At 42.9% G+C, this 11,638-nt stretch overlaps 1 protein-coding gene across 9 annotated transcripts in view; it reads right to left on the bottom strand.

Moving 5' to 3' along the window:
* STIM1 (stromal interaction molecule 1) overlaps positions 1-11,638 on the bottom strand; it is a 213,685-nt gene that overhangs the window by 38,588 nt on the left and 163,459 nt on the right. For all 9 annotated transcript variants that reach the window (XM_045293071.1, XM_045293072.1, XM_045293069.1 and 6 more), the window contains exons 4-5: positions 5,612-5,723; positions 2,776-2,891 (exon numbers count right to left, since the gene is read on the bottom strand). In XM_045293071.1, coding sequence (XP_045149006.1) covers positions 2,776-2,891; positions 5,612-5,723 — 228 coding nt within the window. The remainder of the gene's footprint in view (positions 1-2,775; positions 2,892-5,611; positions 5,724-11,638) is intronic.

Raw genomic sequence — 11,638 nt, 5'->3', positions numbered from 1 at the left:
GTTGAGGGAGTACTTGAGTGGAGGCCCAATGTCCTTCTGCTACCTTAATACTACAGGCTTTCTCGCACTATACAGGAGTTTCCAGAATTATGAGTATGTCCTATTCAAAGGACTCTGTCCTAAGCCAGATTTGATGTAAGCTGAATATCCCTATCACGATCTTTATATATCTGATCTTTATTTGTCTTTGGGCGTTGGCACGAGAACGATACCATCGGTAAAATGTTGTAACATTGTACGTGGCACGTTATCACTAACAATATTCAACTAACTGCCATCAAGTCTATTTCAACTCACAGCAAACCTACAGGACAGGGGAAAACTGCCACATGGGCTTTGGAGACCAATTCCTTTTTTAAAGAAATAAAAAGCCTCATCTTTATCCCATAGAGTGGGTGGTAGTTTGGAGTGCCTGGTGGTTTCAAACTGCTGACCTAGTGGTTAGCAGCCCAATGCTTAAAGCACTACACCTTCAGGACTCTTAAGATGTACAAAATCAATGACAAGTTGTATGTGCAGCTCACCGTAACTTGACCTTATCATAAGTCAGAGACTATCTGTATTATAATTGTATGATTATATGTTCATATCCCTAAACAGTCTATTAATTCCTGGGGGACAGACAGAGTCTATTAATTCCTGGAGGGCATGACTTATCTTTCTATAGCCAGGGATCCAACTTCAAACAGGACACCTTGCAAACATTCCATAAATCTCCATTCAACTGAATGAGTTCCTCTTAGATTTAGTACCGTCTTTGCTTTACCTAGGAGCCCTGGTGGGGTAGTGGTTATGAGCTTGGCTGCAATCCAAAAGGTCAGTAGTTCAAAATCACCAGTTGCTCTGCAGGAGAGAGACAGGGCTTTCTACCCCCGTAGAGAATTATAATCTAGGAAACGACCCTGTCCTATAAGGTCACTATGAGTCAACATCAACTTGATGGCAGTGAGTTTGGTTTGGGTCTGGTTGCTCTGCCTCTCTCAGAAACAGAGCTTCCCTGCTGACCTCTGACTTCTCTTAGGTTAGGTAACACACAGCCATAGTCTCTATGAAATGGTCCTAGGAGAAAATATCTCCATCCTGGTATCAGTCTAACTCGAGTCACTAGCTCCTCTTGCTAAGCCTGACCTCCTGGGTGCAATAGCATGGATCTAGGACTCCTGGTTCTCATGCTCTGCAGCCGAAGCTGACTTCAAGGTTAGAATCCTCGGCTAGTTTCGCCTCATTATTCTAATGCACTCTTTCAGGTATGCTAAGTCCTACTTTGATGCAGAACACCTAACAGCCTAATAATACATCTTAGAAGACGAAGAAAAGCTTTCAGACAGCTGAAGGCCTCTCTTGCTGGTAGGTGAAAGAGTAAACCATCTGAGTAAATGTTCTTGCTGATGATTACGAAGAGGAGTATAATCTGACAGTGGGGAGTTTAATCAGGACACTTCTCATCTCTCAAGGCTCAGCTCCAGAATTACCTTTTCCATAAAGCTTCCTAACCACCTATAGAAATGTTCCTTATCTCTTTGTGCCCTCATTGAACCCTGGACAGGTTCTACCTGAACCGCTAACATTTGCTATATCTAATGACAACTTACTGTACTTGTTTACAGGTCTGTCTCCTTTTAGGTAAACTCTCTGAAAGCAAGAACCCTGCCATTTACAATAGATGTTCAATAAAGTTAATGAGTTAGTCAGTAGGCTTCACAGTCATTCATGCATCATTCATTCAAAATCTACCTGAAAATGGCAAGCAAATTGTGTGCTTGGAATTAAAAAAAAATTTTTTTTTTAAGTGTAGCAAATGAGGCGGGAATAGCCTTCTTTTGTTTTGTTCTGTTTCACATTTTCAAAGGTTGTAAACCCAGTTGTAGTGAGACATCAACTTGGACACTTACCAAGTGACACAAGGAAATGCTGTACTGCCCCTGACCCTGCCTGCCAGCTGGTTCTCTGGACTGGCTCCATAGCACTCCACTGCTGGCACCCTCAACTGATGCCAACAGTTCCCAAAGGGCAGGGAATGGGCACTGATAGTCTGTTTGGTCAAAGGCTTATGTTCGAAGAAGTCTCACTAAGTTTATTCGTCCAAAGTTCACTTAGAAAAAGAATGGCAGGGTTGGCTGATCCACTTTGCATGTTTCTAGGACTAAGTGACCTAATTTTCTAACTGGCGATAAGCTGAAAAGACCACCCTGTCTTAGGCCTAAGTGTGTCTGTCTCTCCCGCATTAGTGCAAGTCTAGTAAGTTCTCTTGGTTGTCCAAAGGCACAAAAATGGTTCGTACCCTCTGTGTGTCTGTCGACACTAACAGCAGGGAACAGTTAAATGGCATTCATCTCTCTGGGCTACTTGCTATTCTTGCGCATATGTTTACGTCTTAGCCTTTATAGTCTTACTTCTTCCACCTGGAAGGTCTTCTCCTGCCACCTTCAGGGAAGAAAGCCTGACCCATCTCAAAGGCAAAAGTCACATGACACTTCTGTAGGACACCTTCTCTATCCTTCCTCCTCTGGGCCTCAGAAGCACTGTGAACCTCTCTAGGGTGCTTATTAATTTCTATCCCTGCAGGAAAGAGCATGATTCACCCAGGAATTCCTATAGCATGCAGCACAGCAGTGGCACAAAGTAGGTATTTCCTGAATGAATGGGTTTTGACATCTGGATGGTCTAAAGACAAGGTCATTCAACACCAGCAGAGACAGTGAAGGCATGGCTTTGCAGGTGTGCCTCATAGACCCATAGCCTCAGCCCAGCAGCGCTCCTCTCCACAGGACTCACAGAGAGGAGGTCCAAAAAGCACTGTGTCGAGAGCCTTCAGCTGAAGCTTCTGCCGATGGCTCCGGTCTGTCATCTTCAGAACCGTCCCCGTCATAGTGGTGTTGGTTACAGCTAGCCTGTTGAGGCAAAGAGCAAAGAGTCAGTCTCTACTAGCAAGAAGGGGAAGGATCCCAGCAGGCTCTCACCTCTCTCCAGGAACACTCTCAAGACTTCTAATCTTGGAGACTGCTCCCCTATGCATTCTAGAACAAGCCGTCTGTGGATCTTCATAGTGAGTTTGTAAGAACACGTTACCAAGAATTTCCTCACCTTCCTTCTCCATGTCAACTATTTCTTGAATGAGTAATATATCCTCTAAGGTTGTTATGGTATGCCTCTCCTTCTAGGGATTATGCACTATATAATCTGTCTCTATACTCCCATCATTGATAACTTTATTTAAAAAGAATTTTTTTGTATAGCGCAAGTCAAAACTTTATACTATATTACCCATTGAATTCTAGGGACATCTGAATTATCCTAATCCCACCCCGCTGTAAATTATATGTCCACCTACTGATGACCTATTAGTCTTATAGTTTGTTATCTGAGTCATTGAAATACAATTTATTCCCAAACGGATTACTGTACTTTTTCATGACCTTCAACTATACTATCAATGATAACTCAAATAATAGAGCGACTAAAACTAGAAAATGACCTGGGGAAAACTGGCATCTGTTTATCTTTTACTGGAACACAGTGAACAGAGGAGGAGAGGGGAGAAAGATAACGAAAGAATGAAAACCACTCATCTGAGTCGCACGAGTGCAAGACAGATGCTCTTTTCTGACGCAGAACTGTTCTTCCCGGCTAGAAAAGATGCTCTTGATAGCACTAGTGACTGACATTGAGTTAATCCTGATTCAGAACAACTCTACAGGACAGCACACAAGTGCCCTCCTGAGTTTCCAGGCTTCAAATCTCTATGGGAGCAGAAAATCTCATCTTTTTCTCAGGGAGCAGTTTGAAATGCTGACCTTGTGGCTTTTCCCTGACACCAGAGCGTGTGATTTATATACCCCTCCAGTTTTGGCTTTGGAAAGCAATCAAGCCTAACCTATAAGGAAAGTAGTGAGACACTGTCATCAGAGGGGTCAGGAGATTTGGCTTCTAGTCTAAGTTGGCTCACTTAGCTGATCAGAAGCTGCTCCATCAGTTTTCTGCTCTGTACGAAAACAATAGCCAAGCAGTCGATTCCAACGCCTGTGCCTCCATGTGCCTGAGACCAAAACCGTGCTCCACGGGGCTGATTTTTTGGAAGTAGATCATCAAGCCTTTCTACCAAGATGCCGGTGGGTGAACTTGAACTTCCAACCTTTCATTTAGCAGCCAAGTGGCTTAACCACTGGCACCACTGAGGGACTTCTATGGAAACAGAGGTAAAATCAGACTCCTGAAAGCACTTGGAGCTCTTCTTCAGAGCACATCTACCAAGTGTACTGGCTACCATATGGGTTAAGGCGCTCCAGAAAAGGGCGTGTGAACATTCAGATCACTACTCTCTCCAGAGCACGGAGTCACTGAGAGGACGGGCCGCAGGCAGCAGAGGCGGCGTCCACAGCAGTGCCTGGGAGCTCTGTGACTGGAGACTGGGATGTGTGTGCATTCCAACCGCTTCCCCGTCTGCCTTTGTTGAAGCTCATAACCAGACATTTTCTCCTCATAAGATGACAGATCTTTTTAAAAATCATTTTATTGGGGACTCATACAACTGTTATCACAATACACACATTGTGTCAAGCACATTCGTACATTTGGTTGCCATGATCATTCTCAAAACATTTGTTTCCCACTTGAGCCCTTGGTATCAGCTCATTTTTCCCCTTCCCTCCCCGCTCCCCCTCCCTCATGAGCCCTTGATAATTTTATAAATTATTATTGTTTTGTCATGTCTTACACTGTCTGACGAAGATGACAGCTCTTACACAATCGGCAGTAAGCCCTTTGAGGGACAGGGCAGGGAGCTGGTCATCTTTATCCTTACTTAGCACCCAGCACAAGTGCTTGATGGTACCCAGTGAATGTTTGTTGAGTGAGTAAGTAAATGGATTAATAACTGGATGACAGATGCCACGAGCTCGATAGAACAAGAAGTTCAAGCAGTACTCTAACTTCTCCCTACTCCCATTCCAAGCCACAGAATGCTGTGACTGCAAAGGATGTAACAAGTTGTGATACAACAGTTGTTGGAAGAGTTATCCCAGAGAGGAGGTTGGGGTCAATGTAGTTCGCCCCTACTTCTGCACCATTTTAGTTCAAGTAGACAAACTGCATAATGATAACCCAAGGCCCCTAGGCAATAAAAGCAGCAGTTGCTGGGGGACAGAAGAACAGAAAACCAAACCACCAAGGCTTTGTTGTCCACCTAGCTCTAGGTTCAAATCCTAATCCTGCCTCTAACTAGACATGCAACCCTGGAAGAGCTACTTAACCTGTTTCATCATCCACAAAATGGGGAGAATAGCAGTGCCTACTTTGTAGAATAGATGTGAAAATTAACTGAGGTTCTTTGCATAAAGTGCGGAGGAGAGTGTTCTGCAGCTACTAGATAGACACTCAATAAGTCGCATCCCTTAGTATTGCTCCCAAGACTGATAAAAATATCAATCAGGAGAATGGGTGCAAAGTGCCCATCATGTTCTCTAACAAGCAGATAATAGGTGTGAGTAGAGAGCTCTACAGACTCTGCCTGAAAAACATGGGGCCTCACTGAACTGGCCAGAACACATGAAGGCGGCCCACCCCAGTCCAGTCCCAGCACCCACAAGTGAGAAACACCCAGTGCCCTCCTGACCTCGGCATGGCATGGCCACCAAGCTGCAGCTTCCGGAAGGTCTCCTCGTACTGCGGCAGCTCCACATAGGTGATGAGCCACTGTACCACCTCTTCCACGGTCCAGTTATACACTGTGGGGAGAGACAAGCACAGCCGTGACTCCAAGACACCAAGCATTGTTGGAACTGTTTTTAGCAGTCACATTCACCTTAACATTTCCACACTTCAGTGTTTGGTGTCGCTTTCTACTGTGAATCCAAAGTGGGGGAAGAGTGCATACTGTGCCTATTTCTATGAACCTCAGAAGAAGTAAATTCCCAAAAGTATAGTGACAGAGAGAAGATCGGTTTTTGACAAGAGCCAGAAGTGGGTGCTGGAAAATGACTGGAAAAAGCACAAAGGAACCTTTTGGGGTGACGAAAATGCTCTGTCTTGGATGTGGGGGTGGTTATACAGGCGATAGAGTTGTCAAAATTCATCAAACTATACATTTTAAATGGTACATCTATTGTATCTAAGTCAAGCCTCAATAATGTGGATTAAAAAAAATTAACTCTACATAAGACTACGGATAAGAATCCACCTTCCTTTCTCCTATGTCTCTTTTCATCCATCCGCTCATTCATACATCCGTCCATCCATTGACTTAACTAACACAGCCCCAGGAGCCAACCCGTCTCAAGTCCTCCAAAAGTTAGTCCAGTAGAAGAGGTCAAAGGCTGAACTGCATGACCGGAACATGGACTCTGACAAAGGAAGGGACACAGAGCACAGGAGAGAGAGGGAACAGCTTCAGAGAAGAGGAGTTACAATGTAGAAGATTTACCCACCGTCAAGTCAATTCTGACTCATAGCAACCTTACAGGAGAGAGTCGAACTGCTCCCATAGGTTTCCAAGGCTGTAAATCTTTACAGGAGTAGAAAGCTTGATCATTCTCTCTCAGAGATGCTGGTGGGCTTGAACCACCAACCTTTTGGTTAGCAGCCCAATGCTTAACCCACTGTGCCACCAGGGCTCCTATGTAAAGGATTACTATGCGCTTACGTGATGTGTTTAAAGTGTGGAAGAGGAAGCTGTCTATGCAGAATAAAGGCAGGTGCAAGGAAAGGATGTGACGTTTGATGTGTCCAGAACACAGGACGAGTGGAAAATTGAAGCCAAGGCAAGGAGGGTTTCTACTGCCTCATTAAAGTAACTATTTGTATTTTTCTGGGGTGGGCCTCAAGGTGCTCTAGTCACCTAGTGAGACCCTACCCTTTCACAGGAGTCTGTTTAAACTTGAATTAATGAAAATTAAATAGGATTTAAGATTGAGTTCTTCCATCACATTAGCCACACTTGAAATGCTCAATAATTACACATTATTGGTTACACTATTGAACGGCACAAATTATAAAGCCTTTACACACCAGATAATACTGTTAAGACAATTTACTATGCAAATGTTTTGTATACTTATTTTGAAGAGAACTGAGAAATAACAACTAAAACGATATTCCGGATCATCTGGGTATATGCAAGTCTGGGCTCTCAGCTTCAGTGCCTGTCTTGTATAAGTGCTTACAACTGTGTTAATGCATAGTAGCTATAATAGTCAAAGATCATTTTCCTACAGTTCTAGGTCTTCTGTTTCAAATCAAAAACATATCTTAAATGTAGATATTTTAAAATAAAATAACAGAGATAAAACTGGTGCTTTTACAATTAACAAATGTTTTTTATAATTGCAATGATAAATGTTAAGACAAATGTTCCCCACCAAAAATATAAATCACCAAGAAGTGTCCCAATAATTGTATCACCACAGAGATAGCTATAACATCACATGATCCTCTGTTATGACCTCCTGATAGCACTACAGGTGGACATGGGTGATTTTTAACATCACATACTTTCACTGTGGATGATAATAGTATCCTAAACTTGTCTTAGGGGAACCGCTCTACCTTTTCTTTCAGCCAAATATAGGGTAAAGCTAAATGAATCCTTAGGGACCCAAACCAAGCCAATCAGTAGATCCCACCCTTCTACTCAGGTGCTTGGTTCAGAAACCGGCACAAAACTCATATCAAGACCAAAGAAATGGAATTCTAGGAATTTTTTTCCTTTCTTTTTTTTTTTGCTTCCAGAGTGTGAGATGAGCTTGCTCTTCCACCATATTGCTATCTGGGATGAAATGACCCTAAATTACAATCATGATATTAATAGAATCACATAATAAAATAATACTAATAAAATGAACAGCACTGACTACATGACAGGCACTCTTCTCAGCACCTACCTCACACATAATTATTCAGTCATCCTTACAACTACCCTGTGAAATAGGTAGCCCCATTTTATACTCAGCTCACACAGATAACGAACCGGAGGCCACCACCACCACAAAAACCCTCGCTGTCTTCCAGTCAATTCTGTCTGACTCGCAGCACCCCTATACAGGGCTTCCGAGGCTGTAAATCTTCAGAGGAATAGATAGCTTCATCTTCCTCCCTCAGAGTGGTGATAGGTTTGAACCATCAACCTATGGCTAGCTTACTTGACAGCACCATGAAAAGTTATACAGCCCTCCTGAAGTCACCCAGGTAGGATTTGGTAAAACCAAGATTGGGATCCACTCTGGCTCCATGCACTATGCCATTATGTCACATATTGCTGGGGAACTATCATGCAGAGGCAAAAGTCAAGGCCTGAGTAAGGCCATGCTTACAGAAAACCCTATTCATAGATATTCTGGTTTTATGCAATAAATTTCCCCCTTTGGGTTATGTTAGATTTATAGCTTTAGTGCCAAAAGAAGAGATAATTCTAACGGAAATAATCACTGAGAGGTAAAAGTATGGCTAATGACACCATCACCATACGTAAGCTGCTGTAGCTAATTGTTCCTCAGAATTATAATGCTGTGGGGGTTTTTAAGGGATAATCATTAAAAAATCCTTTAAAAGCAATTGTGAAATCTGTGTGGTGTTCAGATAATAAGTTCATCTCCACACTGTATATCAAAAATCAATTATAAAGGAATAGAAGTAGACTTAATACGTGGTGAATGTATTTGAGCCAAGTGACGGTCAAGTGACAGTGTATTACACAAATCAAAAGTCTACAGTAGCTTGGGTCGTGAAAAATGCCGGGAGGACTGAGTCATCAGATGGCATTCAGTAGTGCAGATATGCCAAACCTGAAAGAGTCTGGGAACGATTCTGCTTCAGCAGAAATATACCAACTTATTGGATTTGAAGTTTGTCTTGATTTACTGTATACATCTTATTTTTCTTATGTTTGTATAAAATTCTATACAGTGACTTAAACCTCGTTTACTTAAATTTTTTTATTCAGATAACACTAATTTAAATACTTAAATAGCATTAACATAACAACAATTTAAGCCAGCACTGCAAATTCAAGATAAATAATTTCCCTTAAAAGGAATGTGTACGTTCCTCAAGTTTGAGAATAGGAAGAAGTCACACAGTGTGGAAGCACAAGGACAGGGTGAGATTCCTCCCCTCCCCTCCTCCTTACTAAAAACTGGCTTTCTCCAGAATTCTGTCTAGTTTCTCATGAGTAGTCAGCAAACATTTATGGTATGGACCATGTCTTCCTTGTTAGGTCTTGCTTGAGTATTCCCCAAAAGAGTTTTGTATACAGGGGCATCAATAAAAATTTACTCAAGAAAAATTGCCCTAAATAAGAAGTTCCACAAATGTTCTAATTGCGGGTTTATACACAACAAACTTCCGTAGAAAAATATACAGTTCCTATAGATGATGTGCTTGTCTAACACAGAAAGCAACCGGCTATACAAATGGTACATCCAAATTCTGGGCTATGGCAAAGGAGGGAAAATGAAATCAGGGTTAGAGAAGCGTTCGGGAAAGTAGAATGCACTAGCTATTATTCTTGAAACGAGCATGTATCCTCACGCCTTACAAGTGTGCTCATGTACTAGAATCCTGGTGTCAGGTAAGGAAGACATGGAGAGCGGCACACAGATGAAACAGACAGACAAGTGTAGGCCCGAAAGAAACAGAGAACACCACACTCCAGCCACTGCTGCCAAGAGCACTGCCTCCTCAGCACAAAGGAAGCCTTTCTGCTTGCTGGGGAGCAGAAAGAAAGCCACTTTGTTGTTGCTGCTGCTAAAAGGCCTGAGGCCAGCGGCCCTTCAAGGACCTTTTGTCTACTGGGAGGGTTCCTTGATACAAGCCTGGGCACAGACCCGTGGCGATAGTTGGAAGTCACTCTAGACAGGGTTTCTCAACTTCCACATAACTGGCATTTCAGACCGGATCATCCTTTGCTGTGTGTGTTGGTGAAAGGCTTTCCTATGTGTTGCCAGGTGTTTAGCAGCATCCCTGCCTTCTACCCACTAGATACCAACGGCACGTTCCCCATCATGACCCTCAACAATGTTTCCAGACATTGCCAAATGTCTATTGGAGTGTCGAGGGAATCGCCTCGAGTTGAGAACCACAGCTCTAGATACCACATTTAGAGAGGCAGAGGCCTCTACTGAGGCTGGAAGCTGGACTATTCCAATACCTCTAAGCTGCAGAGAAGGCTAGAACCTTGAGGCAGAGTTTGAGCTCGGTACTATGGCCCTGTTACGTAGGCAGATGGCCTGCCTATGCAGGGCTTGTCTACTACCCAGAGTCACTACAGTCTTAACAAAGTAAGCCCGGATGAACTGTATCCTTCTGTGACAGCAATTCCATGTGACAGCAGAAAGATCTCATTTGGGGTCCTATGTTCAACTACCTGAAAGTTACATGCCATGCTTTTCCTTCTCCTTCCAAAGGAGAAAATGAGAAGAATGGTGGGTCAAAATGATGCAAAGGGGAACATCAAGTGCAGAGGGCTGAGGCTATCAGGGAGGCTACAGGATTTGGCAAGAAGAGCTAAGTAAAGATGCAATCACCAAATGACTCACACCCCAATCCCAGGAAGGCATGCAAGCGAGAGATAGACTTCTAAGTCATGAGTCTCTCACCCTCCGAGCCTTGTCCATGTGGCCTTTAACCAGATCAAAGATCACTTATCTCCTAGCGAAAGGAAGATCAATGCTCCACAGAATCAGAGATGCCAATCTCTGGAGTTTTCCACATTAGCAAAAACACAAGATTATAAGGCATGGGCCTGCCCAGAGAATATTGATTCTACTTTGTCTCAAGTCCCAGGGTCATGTTTAGGGACAAGGAGAATAAAGTACTGCTGAGACTAGGTGATAAAGGGCCTAAAAATCAGGTGGTCTCAAAATCCAAAATCATTTATTCATTGTAAAACAACCTTACATTTATTGAGCGTCTACTACTTGTCAGGTACTGCAAGGCAGTGGGAACATAACAGCACCCAAAACAGAATCAGAGATCTGAAGGTTCTCATATTCTGATGAAGGGAAACGGAGTAAAACACTGTAAATAAATAATGAGATGCCAGGTAGTGAAGAGTACAAGGAAGAAAAGTAAAGCGGGTGAAGGGATAAAGAAGAGTGCTATTTTAACTCATGCATGATATGAGTCAGCAATAAAAAGGAATGCAACCTAAACCGTAAACCAAAAGTATCCTTGAAATCTTAAAGCCAAACAATGGTTTAGCTTAACTAGAAGGTCTGCCTTGAGCACTGGGCTCTTTCAAGATCTTTCTCTATGGGATGAAATTGGCAGCAGTAACTCCAGAGGCCAGAGGAAACTTAAAGAGCAATGAGCCTACATTGATGACAGAGGAACAACTCAGGAAAGGAGGGTAAGAATGGCTGTAGAAACGTTTGAACTGGTGTATGCTCTGCGGTGCATATTCTCAACAGCAGCAGCAAAATTATTATTTAAAATATATTCAGCACTATTTTAAACCAGGAAGGCCTCTCTGATGAGGTAACATTGAGCAGAATATGAAATGAAAGGCTGAACCATGTGGATAGCTGGGGAAAGAACTTTCTAAGTAGCAGTAAGTAGCATCTGCTAACACTTGAGCCCTGGTGGTGCACTGGAATAAGCACTGGGCTGTTAACCACAGGGTTGATGGTTCAAACCTACCAGTTACTAC

This window comes from Echinops telfairi, unplaced genomic scaffold (genome assembly GCF_000313985.2).
Source record: "Echinops telfairi isolate 266 unplaced genomic scaffold, ASM31398v2 ScPeMD7_1713;HRSCAF=2227, whole genome shotgun sequence".
NCBI lineage: Eukaryota > Metazoa > Chordata > Mammalia > Afrosoricida > Tenrecidae > Echinops > Echinops telfairi.
The sequence above is the reverse complement of the archived record's forward strand: the minus strand, read 5'-3'. Positions and strand labels throughout refer to the sequence as shown.